Source organism: Balaenoptera musculus, chromosome 8 (genome assembly GCF_009873245.2).
Source record: "Balaenoptera musculus isolate JJ_BM4_2016_0621 chromosome 8, mBalMus1.pri.v3, whole genome shotgun sequence".
Lineage (NCBI taxonomy): Eukaryota > Metazoa > Chordata > Mammalia > Artiodactyla > Balaenopteridae > Balaenoptera > Balaenoptera musculus.
Genome location: NC_045792.1, coordinates 4,912,751 through 4,937,246, shown reverse-complemented (window position 1 = coordinate 4,937,246; position 24,496 = coordinate 4,912,751). Strand labels below are relative to the sequence as shown.

The 24,496-nt window shown below is 34.7% G+C and overlaps 1 protein-coding gene across 9 annotated transcripts in view; it reads right to left on the bottom strand.

Moving 5' to 3' along the window:
• ARHGAP32 (Rho GTPase activating protein 32) overlaps positions 1 to 24,496 on the bottom strand; it is a 277,525-nt gene that overhangs the window by 127,578 nt on the left and 125,451 nt on the right. For 7 of the 9 annotated variants that reach the window (XM_036859505.1, XM_036859507.1, XM_036859508.1 and 4 more), the window contains 3 exons: positions 6,377 to 6,468; positions 5,792 to 5,833; positions 5,329 to 5,413 (listed from right to left, as the gene is read on the bottom strand). In XM_036859505.1, the coding sequence (XP_036715400.1) occupies positions 5,329 to 5,413; positions 5,792 to 5,833; positions 6,377 to 6,468 (219 nt within the window). Of the gene's footprint in view, positions 1 to 5,328; positions 5,414 to 5,791; positions 5,834 to 6,376; positions 6,469 to 24,496 lie in introns of those variants that run through there. The other 2 variants (XM_036859503.1, XM_036859511.1) reach the window with 2 other exon arrangements.

Sequence of the window (24,496 nt, the reverse complement as noted above, 5' to 3'; positions counted from 1 at the left end):
ACCATAAAAAAAAAGTGATAGTAGATCTACTAGGAAAAGACTTTAAGATAACTTTTTTAAGATGCCCTCCAAAACTAAAGGACAATGTAGAAAAAGTAAAGAAAATGACATATGAACAAAATGGAAATATCAACAAAAAGACAAGTTTCTAAAAAGAAATTCTGCACCTGAAAGTACAATAACAACAATGAATATTTCACAAGAGGGACTTAAGGGCAAATTTGAGTAATCAGAAGAAAGAATCAGTGAATGTGAAGATATGACAATGGAAATTACTGAGTCTGAGGAACAGGAAAAAAAAAAAAAAAGAGTGAAGAAAAGTGAACGGAGCCTACAGGACCTCTGGGGCACCATCCCATACACACGGTAGGAATCTCAGAATGAAACAGAGAGACAAAGGACAGAGAGAATATTTGAAGAAATACTTCCTGAAAACTTCCAAAATTTGATTGAAGATATGAATATAAATAGCCAAGAAGCTCAACAAACTCCAAGTAAGATGAACTTCAAGAAACCCACACAAGACACGTTATAATCAAACTTTCAAAATCCAAATACAATGAAAGAATCTTAAAAGTAGCAAGGGAGAAGCAACTAGTCACATACAAGGGATCTTCAATGAGATTATCAGATTTCTTATCAGAAACTTTGGAGGCCAGAAGGTAGTGGGGCAACAAATTCAAACTGCTGAAAGAATAAAATTGTCAACCAAGAATACATATCCAGCAAACCACCCTTCAAAAGTGAGAGATAAAATAAGACATTCCCAAATAAACAAAAGCTGAGGAAGTTCATTAACATTAGGCTTATTTTGCAAAAGATGCTCAAGGGAGTCCTGCAAGTTGAAATGAAATGATGCTTGACAATAACTAGAAAACATACAAACAAATAAAGACCTCAGTAAAGGTAAATACATGGGCAACTATAAAAGCTGGGATTGTGTAACAACGCTTTGTAACCAGTTTTTGTTTTCTACATGACTTAAGAAACTAATACTTTTTTAAAATTATAAGTCTAAAAGCAAGTATTGGAAATTTAGTTTGTAACCCCACATTTTATTTTTGACATAATTTAAGAGACTAATGTATTTAAAAGAATTACTAGTTTATGTTTTAGGGACACACAATGTAAAAAAGATGTAATTATATGACATCAACAACTGAAAGGTATGGGGACCAAGCTGTAAAGGAGCAGAGCTTTTGTATATCATTGAAGTTAAGCTGGTATAATTAGAGTGTTATAACTTCGGATGTTAAATGTAACCCCCATGATACCCACAAAGGAAATACCTATAGATAGACACAAAAGGAAATGAGAAAGGAATTGAAACATTTCACTACCAAAAAATTAACTAAAAGCAAAAGAGGACTAATGCAATAAATGAGGGACAAGAAATCTATAATACATAGAGAAAACAAATAGCAAAACGACAGAAGTAATTCTTCCTAATCAGCAATTACACTAGATGAAATGGTTTAAACTCTCCAATCAAAAGACAAAGATGGACACAATGGATTAAAAAAAAAAAGTGATCCAACTATATGCTGTCTAAAAGAAGACTCACTTTAGATTAAAAGACACAAACAGGTTATATAAAAAGAATTCCTAAAACTCAACAACAACAAAAACTAAACAACCCAATTCAAAAATGGGGAAAGGACTTCAACAGACATTTCTCCAAAGAAGATATACAAACAGACAATAAGTACAAGAAAAGATGCTGAACATCACTAATCATTAGGGAAATGAAAACCTTATTATACTCATTAGTTTGACAAAAATGTTCAAATGTTATATCATCTATATGTTCATCCAGAACCTTGTCTCCTACAAGTGTTTGATTCCAAGCATCCAATGGCGCATCACGCATATCTCTATTGCCCCACCATGCCATGGACTATCCATGCTCTCTTTACTATTGGACATAGAGTCATTAGTGTCTTTAATCAGACTGGAGAACCAGGAACCAAGGGGGTGAAAATGGGAGTGGTACCACTCAGTGTTACTCATAGTGACTCACTAGCAAAATTAGTGTTTCCTGCCTCCATGACTATATGCTCTACTGGCCTAGTAGTCTTAGTTCCAAGGGGAGGAATGTTTCCACCAGAAAACACAACAATGATTCCAATGATGTGGAAGTTAAGAATGCTGTTCAGCCACTTTGGGCTCCTCATGCCTCTAGATCAACAGGAAAAGAAGGGCATTATGGTACTGGCTGGTATGACTGATCCTGATCCTGACTACCAGGGGGAAACTGGACAGCTACTTCACAATGGAGGTAATGCAGAGTGTGTCTGGAATATGTGGGATCCCTTAGGGTGTCCTTAGTATCACCATGCCCCATCATTAAACTCAATGGAAAATAACAAAAACCCAGTTCTGGCAGGACTATTAGTGGCCAGGCCCAGAATGAAGGTTTGGGTTGCCTCACCAGGTAAAGAACCACAACCAGCCGAGGTTCTTGCTGAGGGCAGAGGGAAATACAGAATGAGTAGTGGATGAAGGTAACTGTAACACCACCTACAACCATATGACTGTTTACAGAATCAAGAACTATACTTGCCATGAGCATTTCCTCCTTATTTTGTTATGAATATGTTCCTGTGTGTGTGCGCATGCATGCACGTGTAACAAATATCTTTGTTTTCTTCCCTCTCTTATCACCTTATATAATGTAAGATTTATATCATGGTATTTAAGTATTTTTAACTTTACATCACAGTATTTTAGTTATGGGTTATCAAGAAGAGTAAATATTACCCAAGGTTTTGCATCCTCCTCTAGGAAAAGGGTTAATGTTTTTGGTTGTATGAAAAATAGTTGATAGCGCTAGGCAGAAGTATGACTTTGTTATTGTCTTTATTTGGCGATAAGTATGGTTTAAGGGGTGCCAAGTTGAGAAGGGGCAGACTGTGATGGTTAATCTTATGTGTCAGCTTTTGGGCAAACATGATTCCAAATGGTACTCTTATTTTTTAGATGAGATTAACATTAATTCAGTAGACCCTGAGTAAAGCAGATGACCCTCCATAATGGAGAGGGAGAGGCAGAGGGAGAAAAGAAGATTATCCTCCAATCAGTTGCAGGTCTTAATAGAAAAAAAGACGGACCTCCCCTGTAGAAGAGGGAACGCTATCAGCAGAGTGCCCTTGGACTCAAACTGCAACAGCAACTCCTCCCTTGGTCTTCAGCCCGCTCTGGAGATTCAGGACTTACTAAAGCTCCACAACCACACGAGCCAATTCCTTAAAATCTAAGTATCTATCTATCTCTCCCTCTCTCTCTTCACACACACACGCACACAAATTCTTTCTGTTTCACTACAGAACTCTAACATAGCTAATCACACTTTCAAATAATAATAAAATTGGACTCCCTTTAAAAAAGACTGGTGGGTATCACAGTGTTAAAATACTGAGATACTGTACCACCAATATCCATGCAACTACAGGGGCAATGCTTTGCACAGGAGAAGGCCATCAGGACTCACCTCCAGTGCTATGGTTTATATCTACTCTGACTGGTTGTCACACTAAGGGTTCAACATTTTTAACAGCACTCCTTTTCACACTATACATAAATATCAATTACAAGTAACTTGAATGTTAAAGTCAAAACTATGAAACTTTTAGAAAAAAAATAGGACAATATCTTCGTAACTTCAGAGCAGGGAAGGGCATCTTAAATATGACAGAAAAACTACAAATCAGAAGATTTGTACAAACATACAACTACATAAAATAAAGAATAAAACAGTCAATGCCTGAACACTAAAAGCAGAATAAAGAGAGTGAAAGAAACATACCACAGGGTGAGAGAAAGTGTTTTTAGTTCACATACAAAAACAATAAAGGACTAGATGCAACATGAAAGGACTAAGATCCAAAATATGTAAAGCATTCCCATGAATGAATAAGAAAAATACAAGCAAATCTATAAAACAAAATGAGCAAAAGGCTTGATCTAGAGTTTAAAAAAATAGGAATCTCAAATGCCCAATAAACATTTGCAGAGCTGAGCAACCATATCAGAAATCAGGAGACTGCAAATCAAAATGCAGTGAGAATCACATCCCCATCAGATTGGTAAAAATTAACAAGTATCAAACAACCAAGAGTTGGCAAGGATGTGGAACAACTACTCTCGTTTACTGCTTATGGGAGTATAAATTTGTAAACCACTTTAAAAAGTAGTTGGCATTTGTACATCAGGATTCACGTAGAACAATGTTCACTGAGATGTTGTTTAAAACAGCCAAAAACTGACAATAACCCAAATTTCAAAAAAATAAAAGAATCAATAAATTACTTGTGACATATGCACACTATGGATTAATACACAGCTGTGAACAAACCGAACAAACTATGAGTACATACATCTGCAAGGATAAATTTCACAATGTTAAATGAAAGAAGCAAGAAGGAATACATTCAATAATGAAGCCCAAACTGGTTTGATATTTCAATTTACCCCCAAGAACCCCTGATCCTTCTAACCCTGTTCTACTTTTTTACCATAACTCTTATCTTCTTGGCCGTTTTCTATGCTCTTTAAGAATGGGTCTTTGATTTTGGTTGTTGTTGTTCACTAATATAGCCAAAGCACCTAAAACAGCGCCTTGTACATAGTACTTGTTCAGTAAGTATTTGCTGAACAAATTAGAATAATTACAATTATGTTAAGTTCAAAAAGGTAAACCTTAATGCCATATTGATTAGGAATGCATATAAGAGCGTAAAACTATTTTAAAAATGTAAGGTAATGAATATTACAAAAGTCATGGTATAAGTGACCTTTCGGGTAGGGAAGGCAAATGAAACACAAGAGGGACACAGGAAATTTCTATCTCTTAACCTAGGCTTTAAAATGTACATAAATATGTATATAAAATATATTATAAATGTGTCTTATATACATGTATATACATAATATACTTTATAATAAGAAAAATATTGGAAAAAAACTCCATTAGCACTTCTCTCCCTAACCCCTACTCCACCTTCACCCCAACTCTGATTTATCCATCACCACTACGACCCAACACAAGAGTCAGGTAACGACTAAAATAGTTCATGCTGTCAAACAGTGGCAAACTCTATCTAGGAATCTGATAGAAATTCTGAAATGTATACAGATTCTTTTACACTGTTTCCACTTGAAACAGGAGTCATCAGGTGTCAAATATTAGTCAATAGAAGAGAAAAAAGTCTTCACATCAACCAATAAGACATCAATAGAAAAAACTACTTCTAAGTGTCACCTATCAGATACACAGATAAAGATATAAATATGTCTTGATTCAGTATGCAGGAAATATCTCGAATATACCTGTATGCTGCCAAACTCAACGTTCTCATAATGGAAATGTGCACATTCAGCCATCTTCGGAAAGTGACCTTTAGTGAAGGGTAACCTGAAGTACATGAAATAAATGAGATACAAGATACTGGAACAGTCAAAACTACTAAACTTAAGGGGGAAATAAAACAGGTTGAAGAGCTCATGCAACAAGCAAAACTATTTAATAAGCACATGCACATGAGCACATATATCCACACATACCTTTTCAGAAATACACAGGATCAGATGGAAATTACATTCAGTGCACAAGTCAAAACCAAAAGAATAAAATAAAGTAAAATAAAAAGCATCACTATAGTACTCTTCTAATCTTGACCCACGTCAATGGCCCTAGAAAAACTAGGCTTTCAGTGAATGTTACGGAAACTGTCAACAGCCTGCTCTAAGCAGAAGCAGCATTCCCACCACAATATACAAAAACAGATTTTACCTGTGAATGTTGTCACAGCCCATCAGTCCTGGATTGGTGGGTCTGTATACAGAATGAACATTTTTATCCTTGTCTTTCCTCTACTTAGAATAAAAACATAGCTATCTAACCCTTCACCAGGTGAAAAGAGTTTTTCTGTCTAAAACTGAAACGGATACCTTCAGATACTTCACTTAATAGTCAAATACTGGCATCCATCTCAGGCTTTCTCAAAGGCATAGCTGAGAAACAGCAATTTCATAACTCAAATACCAAAAGTGATTTTTCCAAATGACTGAGAGCATGTATTAAAGGTACCAAAAAAGACATACTTGGATTGTTCCTATTGAACAAATGCAACCTAATACACAATAACATAAAAGTTGTTACAAGAACAAAATTAAAGTGTATTTTTAGATAAGCAGATAATCCTCAGACCTATTCTGCTAATAGTTGAGTGATAATTAAAGGCTTAACAGTATAATTTAATGTATGGACAGTAAGAGCTCATTTAGTAAGAAATCTGGATAAAAGTTTTAACAGAACTAAAGAACTGATTTCCATTTATAGAAATTCACTTAAAACCCGTGGTAAAATTATACTTACTTTTTCACATGTTTAACCTTCATACTGGCTGTACTGCCACATGTCTTAAGACTAAGGTCTCCAGGAATCTCTGGAATGTCTGCTCCTCTTGCCTTAAAAAAGTAAAGACAAAAGATTTATGACTATCCCTTTATTATGAATAGATTTAAAAAAGCAGATTATAGTTCATTTCAATGGTTCTGCTGACTCCACACCAAAAGAAATACATACAGATTTAATAATCTCTTCTTAAAATTATAACTTACTTGACTTTTAATTGTTAAGAATAAGGAAAAATATTCACCTAAAAATATTTAACTTTACTGTAAAAGGAAAAAATTTTTTGTTAAACTAAGAATTTTCATTCTCTTATAATCAAATTTTGAAATCAATTATTATATTATGTGCCTCAGCACAAACTGAAATCTTCCCCAAGAGTTGTTGGAACAAAATAACTGTGGTTACAATGATTAATAAAAGTTTAAATGGTATATGTGAACATAATTAGGAGATCACAACATACATTTCTCACACTAAAATTTGAAAGTACCATCTATGTAATACCTCCAAATTACTTCTTACTCTGCCAGTTTTCATAGTAGTGATTTTATAACTTTAGTGAAACATTCACCTGCATCATTTTAACAACAGAAACTGGAAAATGAAAAAGTTCTTCACACTCTGGAGAAAGCAAACAGCAAATCCAAATATCTATATTAAAAAACAAAGTTATGCTATACAATCTATGACTTGTAACAGAAAAAATTAGTATAGCCAATGTCACATAATGCAATAGAGGAGAATAATGTGGGTTGAGCATTTAAACTGAGTTAAGAGGAGATCCACAAAGAAGATGCGGTAAATATATACAGTGGAATATTACTCAGCCATTAAAAAAAGAACGATATCTTGCCTTTTGTAACAACATGGATGGACCCTAAGGGCATTATGTTAAGTGAAATTAAGTCAGAAAAAGACAAATACTGTATGATCTCACCTATACATGGAATCTAAAATCAAATCAATACAAAAAAAACCCAAGCTCATAGATACAGAGAACAGACTGGTGATTGCCAGAGGTAGGGGTGGTGGATAGGTGAAAAAGGTGAAGAGGTCAAAACATACAAACTTCTAGCAATAAAATAAATAAGTCATGGGGATTTAATGTACAGCACGATGACTATAATTAATAATACTGTATTGCACATCTGAAAATTACAAAGAGAGTAGATCTTAAAAGTGCTCATCACAGGACTTCCCTGGTGATTCAGTGGTTAAGCCTCCATGTTTCCAAAGTAGGGGGCATGGATTTGATCCCTAGTTGGGGAACTAAGATCCCACATGCCGTGTGGTGTGGCCAAAAAAAATGTGTTTTTAATTTTTAAAAAAAAGTACTCATCACAAGAAAAAAAAAAAAATTGTAACTATGTATGGTGACAGATGTTAATTAGACTTACTGTTGTGATCATTTCACAATGTATACAAATATCAAATCATTATATTGTGTACCAGAAACTAATACAGTATTACACATCAATTATACCTCAATAAAATAAAAAAGAGAAGAAATTCACAACATCAGTTCAATTTTTTAAAATGTTTTCTTATTAAAAAAAAAAAGAGCCAAGGAGGACCTTCAAGATGGTGGAGGAATAAGACGTGGAGATCACCTTGCTCCCCACAAATACATCAAAAATACATCTAGATGCAGAACAACTCCTACAATACACCTACTGAATGCTGGCAGAAGACCTCAGACTTCCCCAAAGGGTGTTGGTGCTCCGGCTGGGTGTCAGGCCTGAACCGCTGAGGTGGGAGAGCCGAGTTCAGGACACTGGACCACCACAGACCTCCCGGCCCCACATAATATCAATCAGTGAGAGCTCTCCCAGAGACCTCCGTCTCAACACTGAGACCCAGCTCCACTCAACGACCAGCAAGCTACAGTGCTGGACACCCCATGCCAAACAACTAGCAAGACAGGAACACAGCCCCACCCATTAGCAGAGAGGCAGCCTAAAATCATAAGAAGTTCACAGACACCCCAAAACACACCACCGAACAAGGTCCTGCCCACCAGAAAGACAAGATCCAGCCTCATCCACGGGACACTGGCAGACACCATTCCCCTCCACCAGGAAGCCTACACTACCCACTGAACCAACCTAACCCACTGGGGGCAGACACCAAAAACAATGGGAACTATGAACCTGTAGGCTGCGAAAAGGAGACCCCAAACACAGTAAGTTAAGCAAAATGAGAAGACAGAAAAATACGCAGCAGATGAAGCAGCAAGGTAAAAACCCACCAGACCAAAAAACTGAAGAGGAAATAGGCAGTCTACTTGAAAAAGAATTCAGAGTAATGATAGTAAAGATGATCCAAAATCTTGTAAATAGAATGGAGAAAATATAAGAAACGTTTAACAAGGACCTAGAAGAACTAAAGAGCAAACAAACAGTGATGAACAACACAATAAATGAAATTAAAAATTCTCTAGAAGGAATCAATAGCAGAATGACTGAGGCAGAAGAACGGATAAGTGACCTGGAAGATAAAATAGTGGAAATAACTACCGCAGAGCACAATAAAGAAAAAAGACTGAAAAGAATTGAGGACAGTCTCAGAGAGCTCTGGGACAACATAAACACACCAACATTTGAAGTATAGGGGTCCCAGAAGAAGAAGAGAAAGAGAAAGGGACTGAGAAAATATTGAAGAGATTTATAGTTGAAAACTTCCCTAATATGGGAAAGGAAATAGTCAATCAAGTCCAGGATGCACAGAGAGTCCCATACAGGAGAAATCCAAGGAGAAACATGCCAAGACACATATTAATCAAACTATCAGAAATTAAATACAAAGAAAATATATTAAAAGCAGCAAGGGAAAAGCAACAAATAACATACAAGGGAATCCCCATAAGGTTAACAGCTGATCTTTCAGCAGAAACTCTGCAAGCCAGAAGGGAGTGGCAGGACATATTTAAAGTGATGAAAGGGAAAAACCTACAACCAAGATTACTCTACCCAGCAAGGATCTCATTCAGATTCGACAGAGAAATTAAACAATTAAAACCTTTGAAGACAAGCAAAAGCTAAGAGAATTCAGCACCACCAAACCAGCTTTACAACAAATGCTAAAGGAACTTCTCTAGGCAGGAAACACAAGAGAAGGAAAAGACCTACAATAACAAACCCAAAACAATTAAGAAAATGGGAATAGGAACATACATATCAATAATTACCTTAAATGTAAATGGATTAAATGCTCCAATCAAAAGACACAGACTGGCTGAATGGATACAAAACAAGCCCCATATATATGCTGCTACGAGAGACCCACTTCAGACCTAGGGACACATACAGACTGAAAGTGAGGGGATGGAAAAGGATATTCCATGCAAACGGAAATTAAAAGAAAGCTGCAGTAGCAATTCTCATATCAGACAAAATAGACTTTAAAATAAAGGCTACTACAAGAGACAAAGAAGGAGACTACCTAATGCTCAAGGGATCAATCCAAGAAGAAGATATAACAACTGTAAATATTTATGCACCCAACAGAGGAGCCCTCAATACATAAGGCAAATGTTAACAGCCATAAAAAGGGAAATCAAAAGGAACACAATCATAGTAGGGGACTTTAACACCACACTTTCACCAATGGACAGATCAACCAAAATGAAAATAAATAAGGAAACACAAGCTTTAAATGACACATTAAACAAGATGGACTTAATTGATATTTATAGGACATTCCATCCAAAAACAACACAATACACTTTCTTCTCAAGTGCTCATGGAACATTCTCCAGGACAGATAATATCTTGGGTCACAAATCAAGCCTTGGTAAATTTAAGAAAATTGAAATCATATCAAGTATCTTTTCTGACCACAACACTATGAGACTAGATATCAATTACAGGAAAAAATCTGTAAAAAATACATACACATGGAGGCTAAAAAATACACTACTAAGTTACCAAGAGATCACTGAAGAAATCAAAGAGGAAATCAAAATATACCTAGAAACAAATGACAATGAAAACACGACAACCCAAAACCTATGGGATGCAGCAAAAGCAGTTCTAAGAGGGAAGTTTAGAGCAATACAATCCTACCTCAAGAAACAAGAAACTTCTCAAATGAACAACCTAACCTTACACCTAAAGCAATTAGACAAAGAAGAACAAAAAAACCCAAAAGTTAGCAGAAGGAAACAAATCATAAAAATCAGATCAGAAATAAATGAAAAAGAAATGAAGGACGCAGTAGCAAAGATCAATAAAACTAAAAGCTGGTTCTTTGAGAAGATAAACAAAATTGATAAATCATTAGCCAGATTCATCAAGAAAAAAGGGAAAAGACTCAAAACAACAGAATTAGAAATGAAAAAGGAGAAATAACAACTGACACTGCAGAAATACAAAAGATCATGAGAGATTACTACAAGCAACTATATGCTAATAAAATGGACAACATGGAAGAGATGGACAAATTCTTAGAAAAGCATGTTCTGAGACTGAACCAGGAAGAAATAGAAAATATAAACAGACCAATCACAAGCACTGAAATTGAAACTGTGATTAAAAATCTTCCAACAAACAAAAGCCCAGGACCAGATGGCTTCACAGGCGAATTCTATCAAACATTTAGAGAAGAGCTAACACCTATCCTTCTCAAACTCTCCCAAAACATAGCAGAGGGAGGAACACTCCAAAACTCATTCTATGAGGCCACCATCACCCTGATACCAAAACCAGACAAAGATATCACAAAAAAAGAAAACTATAGGCCAGTATCACTGATGAACATAAATGCAAAAATCCTCAACAAAATGTTAGCAAACAGAGTCCAGCAGCACATTAAAAGGATCATACACCATGATCAAGTGGGGTTTATCCCAGGAGTGCAAGGATTCTTCAATATACGCAAATCAATCAATGTGATACACCGTATTAACAACTTGAAGGATAAAAACCTTATGATCATCTCAACAGATGCAGAAAAAGCTTTTGACGAAATTCAACACCCATTTATGATAAAGACCCTCCAGAAAGTAGGCATAGAGGGAACTAACCTCAACATAATAAAGGCCATATATGACAAACCCACGGCCAACATCGTTCTCAGTGGTGAAAAACTGAAACCATTTCCACTAAGATCAGGAACAAGGCAAGGTTGCCCACTCTCACCACTATTATTCAACATAGCTTTGGAAGTTTTAGCCACTGCAATTAGAGACGAAAAAGAAATAAAAGGAATCCAAACTGGAAAAGAAGTAAAACTGTCACTGTTTGCAGATGACATGATACTATATATAGAAAATCCTAAAGATGCTACCAGAAAACTACTAGAGCTAATCAATGAATTTGGTAAAGTTGCAGGATACAAAATTATTGCACAGAAATCTCTTGCATTCCTATACGCTAATGATGAAATATCTGAAAGAGAAATTAAGGAAACATTCCCATTTACCATGGCAACAAAAAGAATAAAATACCTAGGAATAAACCAACCTTAGGAGATAAAAGACCTGTATGCAGAAAACTATCAGACACTGATGAAACAAATTAAAGATGATACAAACAGATGGAAAGATATACCGTGTTCTTGGATTGGAAAAATCAACATTATGAAGATGACTATACTACCCAAAGCAATCTACAGATCAATGCAATCCCTATCAAACTACCAATGGCATTTTTCACAGAACTAGAACAAAAAATTTCACAATTTGTATGGAAACACAAAAGACCCCGAATAGCCAAAGCAATCTTGAGAAAGAAAAATGGAGCTGGAGGAATTAGGCTCCCTGACTTCAGATTATACTACAAAGCTACAGTAATCAAGACAGTATGGTACTGGCACAAAAAAGGAAATACAGATCAATGGAACAAGATAGAAAGCCCAGAGATAAACCCATGCACATATGGTCACCTTACCTTTGATAAAGGAGGCAAGAATATACAATGGAGAAAAGACAGCCTCTTCAATAAGTGGTGCTGGGAAAACTGGACAGCTACATGTAAAAGAATGAAATTAGAACACTCCCTAACACCATACACAAAAAAACCTCAAAATGGATTAAAGACCTAAATATAAGGCCAGACACTATCAAACTCTTAGAGGAAAACATAGGCAGAACACTCTTTGACATAAATCACAGCAAGATCCTTTTTGACCCACCTCCTAGAGAAATGGAAATAAAAACAAAAATAAACAAATGGGACCTAATGAAACGTAAAAGCCTTTGCACAGCAAAGGAAACCATAAACAAGATGAAAAGACAGCCCTCAGACTGGGAGAAAATATTTGCAGATGAAGCAACTGACAAAGGATTAATCTCCAAAATATACAAGCAGCTTATGCAGCTCAGTATCAAAAAAACAAACAACCCAATCCAAAAATGGGCAGAAGACCTAAATAGACATTTCTCCAAAGAAGATATACAGATTGCCAACAAACATATGAAAGGATGCTCAACATCACTAATCATTAGAGAAATGCAAATCAAAACTACAATGAGATATCACCTCACACCGATCAGAATGGCCACCATCAAAAAATCTACAAACAATAAATGCTGGAGAGGGTGTGGAGAAAAGGGAACCCTCCTGCACTGTTGGTGGGAATGTAAATTGATACAGCCACTATGGAGAACAGTATGGAGGTTCCTTAAAAAACTAAAATAGAACTATCATACAACCCAGCAATCCCACTACTGGGCATATATCCTGAGAAAACTATAATTCAGAAAGAGTCACGTACCACAATGTTCACTGCAGCTGTATTTACAATAGCCAGGACATGGAAGCAACCTAAGTGTCCATCGACAGATGAATGGATAAAGAAGATGTGGCACATATATACAATGGAATATTACTCAGCCATAAAAAGAAACGAAATTGAGTTATTTGTAGAGAGGTGGATGGACGTAGAGTCTGTCATACAGAGTGAAGTAAGTCAGAAAGAGAAAAACAAATACTGTATGCTAAGACATATATATGGAATCTAAAAAAAAATGGTTCCAAAGAACCTACAGGCAGGACAGGAATAAAGATGCAGACGTAGAGAATGGACTTGAGGACACAGGGAGGGGGAAGGGTAAGCTGGGTTGAAGTGAGAGAGTGGCATGGACATATATACACTACCAAATATAAAATAGCTAGTGGGAAGCAGCCGCATAGCACAGGGAGATCAGCTACGTGCTTTGTGACCACCTAGAGTGGTGGGATACGGAGGGTGGGAGGGACACGCAAGAGGGAGGAGATATGGGGATATATGTGTACGTATAGCTGATTCACTTTTTTATACAGCAGAAACTAACACAACATTGTAAAGCAATTATACTCCAATAAAGATGTTTTAAAAAAAAATAGCAAAGACAGTTTAGTTAAATGTTAAAAACCATGACTTCTCAAAAATATGAGGTAACAATGTATGAACTTACAAGAATTAACACGTGATATATATATACCATCAGGAACCACTGGACCCATTTTTTTTTAGGTTTTGGTCTTTAGCATGGTTAAACTTGCTATAGTCAATAATAGTTAAACCTCCTTAGCTTATTTATAATGGTAGATATTCCATCATTAATTGTTCATAGAGTCTTTTTATTCTGTCCTACAGGTCTTCCAAAGAGAAAAAGTTTTATTATATTCTTTAGTAATGAAATAGAACTCATTCCGTCTTGCAATTACATTATGGAGTCACTGGACCTTTTCATAAATCTAAGATAGAGTCTCAGTATAATTTCTCCTCTATCTTGAAACAGAGTTCTTTCAAAATTCTAGGTATTGTTTCATCAGTGTTCATCATGATTCTTAACCCTACCACACTAGAAAAGACTAAAATTTAAAATACTTTTTTTAAAAAAATAAAAATAAGGGAAACACCTAGAAAGGACATTGGCAATCTTTTTCTTAAAGGGTCAGATGGTAAATATTTTAAGTTTATGGACCACACTGTCTCTCCCACAACTCAACTCTGTTACAACACAGAAGCAGCCATGTGTAAATGACTGAATATAGATCCATGTTCAGTACAACTTTATTTGCAAAAACAAGCACCCAGTAAGTTGAATTTGTCAACCACTGACCCACAATGTTGACGCAATAGTGAAATAAATCATCATCTAGTTTTTATGTTGTGTTGCCCAAACTGCTGCATCATCTTTAAAGAAGGTACTTTATGCTGTATACCTGAAACTTATATAATACTGTAAATCAACTATACCTCAAAAAAAAAAAAGAACACACTTTAAAAGCTTGGAGACACCATCTTTGTAGTTGACATTTTGCTTTCATTGAATATATTTAAGAATTCCATATTTTTCATTTTCCATCCGTAATAGAAAAGAGGAGAAAACTGACAAAGATTTTTTACAATGATTAGAGACATCAAAGGATGGGTGCAAAGAGACAGTGTGCAGCACTCTAGACTTTAATAATGCTGGTGACATTGGTCACATACATATGACATCTCAGATTGATGATTATATCAATCTGTTAAAAATTATAAGTGAGTAATATATTTCTAAGGACAAAAAGAAAACACGGTATTTTCCTCCAGTTGGTCACTCAACTGAAAGGATTTTATCACAGAAAATTTTGCAACAACAACCTGGATCACCTGTTTTGCTAAAATAATGGGTGGCAACATTCTTTCAGCTTTTATGATGCTTGTGCACCAAAATTCACTTGACATTAAGAGGTCTGCTGTGCTTAAATTCATATTAAAATTTCTAACAAAATGGTTTTTCAATATTTGTTCTGTAAATTATTCATAAATTGACTTAAAATTTAAATATAAAGGAGTTGAAAAGGGTGCACTGGCCCCAGTTGGTAGATGGTGATGACTTTATTTGGCAGATTGAAAATTAAAATATTAACTGTCCTTTGCAAACAAGCTCACTGTGCTAGATAGGCCATCATCCCTAACACACACCCAAGGAGAAAATGAGGAAGCCTGCCAGGCCCATGATCCACATGGGGAGACACACTACGGACCACACACCTCTTCAACCACAACTGACTGGACTGTAGGTAGAAACATGACCCAAAGGTAAATTCACAGGCTATCCAAATGGGCCTGACAGGAAGACCTCTGCCTAAAAAGACAAAATGGTAATAATTAGGCAAATGAACAAAGCAATGGTCCAAGAAGCCTGAGAGGATTCAAGAAAATATTTTTGAACCAACAGTTCAACAAGCCTGTAACCATGTATGTTTTGTCCAGCAATATTTTCCCATAGTCCAGAAAGGTCCCAAGCATAAAAAGTGGTATCATTAATTCTTTTAAGATTCAGAAAACAGAATTAAAAGGAAAATATAGTACTATTACTCCACTGTGTGATAAACTAACATTTTTACCTACATATTATTTTTTAATAAAATATTCTTAAATTTCTACTGAAAGCACCTAGCTTGAGCCATTTTATTCTGTTGCTCTAAATCAAAAATTAAGTAAGTTCTCTTTTAGAAAATATTCATTAAGTAACATTCATTCTTGGAAAACACACAATTTTCCCAATTTATTCATGTTATAATCGTCACTTATTTATGCTTCCAAAATAGAATTTGTATCACCTTCACAGAAACAGTGCCATTCATCAATAGAAAATTAAAGAGACAACAGAGGCAATGGAAAATAGCACTTAAGGAACATAGCATGCTCATAAAAGCACCCACCGTTAAATTAAATTAAATTCCCTATATACTTATCTCCAGCAATAAACTGACTTCCTAAAAGGTTGGAGAGTTTCATTCACCCTTGAATTACAGACAACAGGCACAAAAGATGTGCTCCAAGAAGATAAAGGGAATTAATAGATTATTAACTATTTTTATCTCCTCACTCCTCCCCATGGCTCAGTTTTACACCTCTTATTTTCACTGTGTAATGTAACTGATGTGTTCATTACCCCTCAAGTTAGCCCTATCTTCAAAATGCAATTAAAATCTACCTACCATTTAAGCCTATCCCAATAACTTAGTCAAATTCTGATATTTTCTTTTTTTAAATCATCCACAGGACTCACCCTATATACAGCAAGTTGAAGCATTATATTATATTTTTATTCATATTTTATTGCAAACTGCCTTGGCTCATTCTCCAATCAAAGACTTTTCCATTCATCAAGAAGATAAATTCCTTGATGCAAGAGCCAATGGAGTGATATATGTACATATTTTATTAATACCTAACATCCCCAACCCCCATTACAACACTAAAATTTAGTATCATTCAAGGAAAAGGCTCAAAGAAACTCAGTACTGTACTACCCCAGGAAAGCAAATCAAGACTTTTATCTCTCGTTTTTTAATTCTCCTTGCTAATAAATAATATCTATGAAAGTCTAAATTAATAAAATAAAATTATTCATTTTAACAGCTCTGTTTTTATGGTTAAAAATATTTACTCTTACTATTTTGATGTACATGACTAAATCTAGCTGTTATTACAGTACGTGAAAGAAGAGAGTTAAACTTCAATTAAAAATTAACAGAAAAATATCAAAAGAAATTTTTATGGAACTTAAGCTGGTTCTACATTTGCCTGGAATAGTTAATGATCACTATTAAAACAATGAGGAATGAGGAAAGAATACAATTCCAAAGAACAGAAAAAGAAAACTGTTTTCTAACTTATTTTACGATACCAGTTAATACAGATATCAAAACCAACCAAGAGACGTTCAACACCAGCCAGGACTAGACTAAGATCTAGAACTAAACTAAAACAACCAGAAAAGCTGGATAAAATGTGTAAACCAACTGTTTTAATAAGCACTAAAGTTCAACCATACAGAAAAGACATAAGAGGTGATATGATCTTTGAGAGAAACAAATTATGTAAGATGAACTCCATATTCAGCCAAACTGTTGAGCTGCAAACACTCCCAAACCACAGCAAGAAGGAATACAGCCCAAACAGAAAGCAGCAGTATTACTGGGGAGGAGAAACAGGTGTCACGTTTCAAAGCTGCCATATGACTGACTGCCCCTTAAAGGGAAACTCCCAGAAAGGAGAAAACTACTACAAGTGAATGAAAATATTCATATACAAATGAACCTGAAATAATTTGTCATTCCTATTCTCCACATATACAGGAAAAGCCTAAGAAATCTAGCCAAAATGGTATAACCAGGAGAAAACTCACTGACTAGAAACAGACCTAGAAATAACAAAAGTAAAGGAACAAGCAGGAAAAAAATGTAAAAACACTTTGTAAATATGCTCAATATGCTCAAGGATGGGGAAAAAACAAACATAATGAAGAAAGAAATGAAAACTAAACAAAAAAATCAAAGGGACTACTATTGATGAAAAAATACATCTGTAACTAAAAACACCTAAGAGCATATTAGACATAGCAGAAGAAAAGATCAGTAAGCTTAAAGAAATAGCAAGAAAAACTAACCCCTCCCAAATTTTTTTTTGGTTTTTTAGTTTTTGTGCTTTGTGAAAGAAAAAAGACAGGAAAAAGTCACAGTGACATGTGGGACAATATCAAGCCATTTAATGTTAAGTGTAACCAAAGGCAAAAAAGGAGAGGAAAATGCCGTCCTCTCCCGAGGCTGGTGGAAGAAGAGGCATAGAAAAAAATTTTGAAAAAACCATGGGTAAAAAGTTTCCAAATTTCATGAAAATTATAAACACGTTATCCAGAAAACTCAATAAATGTGAAGTATGATATACACTTTAAAAAACAACAAGGCATATCATAATCAAATGGCTGAAAACCACTGATAAAGAGAAAATCTTAACAGCAGCTGGGGAAAAAGGATACACATTACATTCACAGGAATAAATATGAGAAAGGCAGAACACCTGGATTGAGTTCTTTCAACTGCTTTTTAAAACAACTGTCTATAGAATTCTATATGCAGTGAAATTTATTTCAAAAACAGAATGTGAGGTTTCCAGTCTCTTCTACTGTTTACAATAAAAACTCTACAGGAAATAAAATGAAATAAAATTAAAACATGCAACCACTCTAAAAGATTTAATGAGAGCAGGTGAATTGGGGAGCAAAGTTAAAACTTGAACTTCCTGGTTTTTTCCCCACCCATTACCTCTTGAATTACCCAAAGACAGGCAGAATCAGGATACGAGTAACAGGCACAGTGAGAAAAACTCTTCAGGAAGTCCAACTTTCTGGCCAGAGGACTTGAGGGGGAAATGCCCCTCAAATGTGGGGAAAGTAACCAAGAGATTTTTTTTTCCTCTTTCCTCTTTCAACATGGCCCAAGGACAGGCCTGAGAGCAGCACTTCAGCTGCAGCATGGGCACATAAGACCCTAAGTGAAGAACCCATTCTTCTGAAGAGAGAAACAATAAAAGAGGACCCTGCTGTGTAAAGACTGTGGGGGTAATCCTTGGGGTTTTTTCCTCTCACGTTTTTTCTCTCTCTGCTTAGACCTAACAGCAGCCCCAGTTAGGAAAAACTGCATGCGCTAAAGCTCCATCTTTCCAGCCAGAGAAACCATGAAAAGCATCATCTGAGAGCAGACAGTGTGTGCAAAATCCCCAATAAAGGTAAGAGTACAGCAAATGCTATGGAACTGAACTGACGTTGAAACCACCAGCTAAAGAAGTCCAGAAAGAAATTTCAATCTGAACCCAATCAGGCTGATGCCTGATAAGATAAAAAAGTCAACACTCTCCAGAGGATTTCAACAGGAGTCAGATTCACAGCATAACATTCAAAATGTCCATGATACAGTCCAAAATTACTAAATACACCAAAAACCAGTAAAATATGAACAATTCCCAAAGGAAAAGATAATAAAGAAGTGCCAAATATGAGATGAAACAGATGTTGGACTTACCAAAATTTTAAAGCCTATATACTCATACACAGTTGCCCCCTGAACAACACGGCAGGGTTAGGGGCACTGATCCTCCCTCCACACAGTCGAAAATCTAAGTATAACTTACAGTCGGCCCTCCGTATACGCAGGTCTTCCATATCCAAGATTCCACATCTGCAGATTCAATCAACCATGGATCAAGCAATACTGCAGTATTTGCTACTGACAAAAATCTGCATGTAAGTGGGCCCATGCAGTTCCAACCCATGTTGTTCAACAGACAACTGCATTATAAACATGCTGCATCAGATATTGAAATCAACAGAAGAAACAGTAACTCCTTAATGAAATATGTAAACTGAAAAGAAAGACCAAATGAAAAACTTTAAATTGAAGAATGTGGTATGTGAAATAAAACATGCTGTCTTGGCTCCACAGCAGAATGAAGATGACAGAAGAAAAGAGTTAGTGAACCTGACAATTTATCCAATCTAAAGAGCAGATACTCAGAAGTTTTTCAAAAGGTTGAAAAATGTGAATAAACCCATATATACCCATGGTAAAGAAACACAGTGGCACAGGAAAAAAAAAATACTATTTGAAGAAATAATTCCAGAAAACACTACAAATTAGTTGAAGGATATATATTTACAGATTTAAGAAGATTAGCAAAATTAAAACAATAAAATCAAAGAACACCACAAACCATCATAAGCTATTGAAAACCAAATATAAAGTAAGTATTTTGAGAGCAGCCAGAGAAAAAATAAATATTATGTATAAGGTAATAAGTATTTAAATCCTTACTGGATTTCTCATTAGAAACCAAGAAGACCAGAAGATAGTGGAGAAACATTTATAAAATGCTGTAAGAACTCTCAACCCATAAATTACATCAAGTGGAAATACCCTTCAGAAATGAAGTAAAAGAACATACTCAGATGAAAAAAAATTAAGAATTTATCACCAGCCCATAGGCTCCAAAAGAAATGCTAAAGAAAGTTCTTCTTGTAAAAGGAAAATGATACCAGAGTAAAATTTGAAACTTCTGGTATAAAGGAAGAGCAAGAGAAATGGTAAATAATTGGATAAATGTAATAAATCATTAATCTCCTCTGAAGTTTTTAAAAATATATGTGCCAGTTGAAAGCCAAATTATAACATTGTTTGATGTAATACTTTAAAAAAAGTACGACATACAATTGCATTATTATGAACTTTCATCAAATCTTTAACCATGGTCATTTTTAAGTCTTTTGTCATTTACAGACAGTTCTGGGTGTACTCTGATGCTTTTGCAAATATGTTCCTATAAAACGGTTTCATCTTCAAGGAATTCATGGAAAAGACTCTGACAAGTACAGGTTTCTGGTAACTGACTGTACTGCTGAACTGAATGAATAAGCATTTTCAGAACTCTAATGAAAAACTGATGAACTCATAAAAGTGCTAACAAAAGATCAAGATAAAAAAAAAATTAATTACATGGGACTGAGTGAACTGATGAGGATGATTATAATTTTTGTGACTTTCTGTTTGAATTAAAAAAAAAAAACTAAAAAAAAAAAAAAAGATAATACTTTTAAGCACTATAATCTGAGTTGAAGAAAAACAGGTGTAAACTAATTTTGTCACTGCTCACAATATGGACCTAATGATATTACCTATAAATTCCAGAAATGATCTTATTACATAAGATACAAATATAAAGCCCCAAAATGTCTAATATGGTAGCCACCAGCCACATACTAATATTGAGCACTTGAAATGTGGCTGTAAACTGAGGAACTGAATTTTAAATTTTACTAATTAATTTAAATGCAAAAAGTCACATCTGGGTACTCTACTGGGTAGCACAGCTCTAGAATAATACAGGAACCTTAACTCATTTAACTAAAATAACATTCTTTCTAATTTATTTGCTATTTTTCATTTTAACCTTTTTCTTTTTTCAGTATTCCGGAGAGTCACCCAAACCTGCAACAGGCATTGCATAAGAAAAAATAAACTTTTGATGAAAAACGAGTGAAATTTTGGTGTTACTGCTGTGGCATAACCTATTAAAGCTGGTAACCAACCGAAGTTAAAAGTAAATCAATATCCTCACCATCTTCCAGAAAAACATAAAGACGTTCATACATTTAACTCCAATCATATCAAATCTTGACTTATGCAAATGTTATTTTTATGTACTTTAGTTCTTTTTCTAAACTTCAGAAGTTTGTTTGTTGTTTTGCTGGTTAATACAGATTTTATTTAGCTTTAAAAAAAAAAAAAAGTACGACATAAAGGGGGAAGATGAAGGAACCTATGCGGTGACAAGGTTTCTACATCTTACTTTAAGTATAAAATAATAGTTCTAAGGAGAATATAAAAAGTTAGAAAACTGAAACCAACAATAGATTTAAAAGATAAAACACCATGATCAGGTAGATTATCCTAGGAATACAAGATCAGTTTAATATCTGAAAACAAATCAAAGTAGTTCATCACATTAACCGAAAAAGGGAGAAAATAATCACGTAATCATCTCTGAGACAGTAAACACATTTGAAAAAATTCCAAATCCTATTCATGAAAAAATAAAAATCAGTAAACTAAAATAGAAGAGAACATCCTTAAGGTGATAAAAAGTATCCAGAAAGAAACTAAAGGAAACTGCATACTGAATGATGAAATATTAAAAGTTCCCTCCTCCAATATCAGGAACAAAACAAGGACGCATGCAATTACCACATCTATTCAACATCATTATAGAGTGCCTAGCCAGTGCAATACGGAAGGTAAAAGGAATAAAAACTGTGCACATATAAAATCCAAAAGAATTTACAAACTCTTAGAATTAACAAAAGAATGCATCAATGTCTCTCGGCATAAAATAAATATACAAAACTTAATTACATATCTATATATTAGCAGAAAATAAAATTTTAAAACAACAAGAAATTTTTACCTACAACAATAATTACAATAACATTGAGGAAAACATCAAATACCTAGGAAAATACCTATTATATGAAAAACCTCTACACTAAGAACTACAAATGTTTTTCAAAATATAAGAAAATGTAGATTAATAGATATATTATACACATACACACATCTCATTTGCACAGCTTGGAAGACACAATACTGTCAGGGTGTCAGTTTCCCCCAAAATTATCTACAGATTTACCTGTGTAAATTGGCAAGCTAATTCTAAGGATGTATATGGAAATGCAAAAGACATAGAAGTGCCAAGGCTAAGAAGAGCAAAGCTGGAATACTTACTCTATCAGATAACAAGGTTTGCTATAAAATTAAAATAACTAAATATGGTATTTCCCCAAGAACAGAAAAGTGGATCAATAGAGCACATTAGGGAATTCAGGCAACAGCCAATAATATGGCCATCTGATTCAGGACAAAGGCACGACTGCAATTAAGTCAGGAAAAAAGACAGTCATTTTAATAAATGGAACCTTTTTTTTTTTTTTACCATTTTCTTCTTATAATGGCAAAAGTACAAAGTTCCATATGAATAAGGTTATTCTTTGCAGGACTATCTCTAGTAACTAAAGGGTGGAAACAACCTAGGTGCCCATCAAAAAGGGAATGGTTAAATAAACTGTGTTCCATCCACACAGTGGAATAGTCACAGCTATAAAAGTAATGAGGAAGATTTCGATCTATTGCTATGAAGTAACCCTCTGCATATACTGAGTGGGGGAAAAAACATGACATAAGAACAGGCTATCCTTTATCTAAAAAGAAGGTAAATATGAACATTTTGTATATAAAATGTGTATTATGTATAATTTGTTACACTTAAAAAAGTGAGAAATGATAACCAATTAGAATGTTCACATATGAAAAAAATAATAAAATGTTCACATATGAAGAACAAAGAGACAGGGATAGAAGTCAGATTTTTCTGAATGCTTTGTTCGGTCATTCAGATTTTAGGGCCATGTAAATGTTTTAAATATTTGTAAAAACTAAGTTAAATTAAAATGGCGGAAGAAGGCAAACTCTTAAAATCAAAACCCAAATAAAACAAATGAACATAATCATTTAAAGCTGGAGGCTTAAGCACACAGAGAGGAATTACTTCAAATGACAGTAATGCAAAGTAATACATCCAAATATGATAGATCCTAGAGATGAAAGGAAACAAATTGTTTTCAATAATAGTTGCATTATTCCTTTGAAACTATTAAAAGTAGATTAAAGCAAACTAGTAATTGTTAACGTCATTAAAAAGGTTTTCAGCATAAGACATAGTTCAAATATAAAGCAAAGACATTACGTAGAAACCCTTACTCATTTCCTTTGGGGGGGCGGGTGGCAGTATTTAAATAAGGCTGGCAGAATGGCAACAGACAAATGTAGAAGGCATACTGAAACTAGATTACAGCCAGGCATATAGCTGAGTCTTCTATGATAGGCTGGTGGATACAATTTTAAAATGGGAATTCAATATTACTACAATGAGATGAATCTGGAGCTGATCATATACTCAAGAATGTGAAGTAAGTGTCAATGACACTGCAAGTTACTGTGTGCCAGGAAAGCGGCAGCAGATCACAGGGCTGTTTTATTCCCAAATTTATCAAAATTTGTATAAAAGACAAAAGCATATATGACATATTTATCAATTTTATAGACAGGAGAAAACTTAAAAGCATATTAATACTCTGAGTGACAGAGTTCAAGAGATTTTATTAAATAGGTTGCAAAGACAAACTAAAATGATTATGAAGTTCATCAAGAATAAAAATTAAAGCCTTCAATTTATATTCAAAACTCAATTACATAAGTATGGGGGAACACACTTTATTTGACAAGAATTCCTGTAACAAAATCTAAGCCCTATAGTTTACCACAAGCTAAATATAAGCCAAAAAAAAAAAAAAAAACCCTCACTGGTAAAAACTAATGCAGTCTGAAAACAATGTGTCATCTATAACAAGGAAAGTATTTGTTTCTCCATGATCTGAACCAGTTAAACCACATACTGTAGAGTTCATCCATTTCAGGAAAACATAATTTGATGTTGAAAACTTGCAAAAATAGGAACTGGCAATGTTTTATCCTGTCTGCTTCTTTGCTCCCTAACCCAGAAAAGTATTCTCTCATTCCTACCACTGGTACAGATCTTTAAACAATCCTTCAAATGCCAATTCCCTTGATCCCAAATCCAAATAAAACTCTAATGCTGAATGGCTAACTGTAAACTGATTTAGCATCAGTGTAACACACTACCCTCTGATACAGAACCATAGCGCTGGCTGCTTCCACAGTGAGCCCCACACAATGCCTGCCCCCTCCATATTGT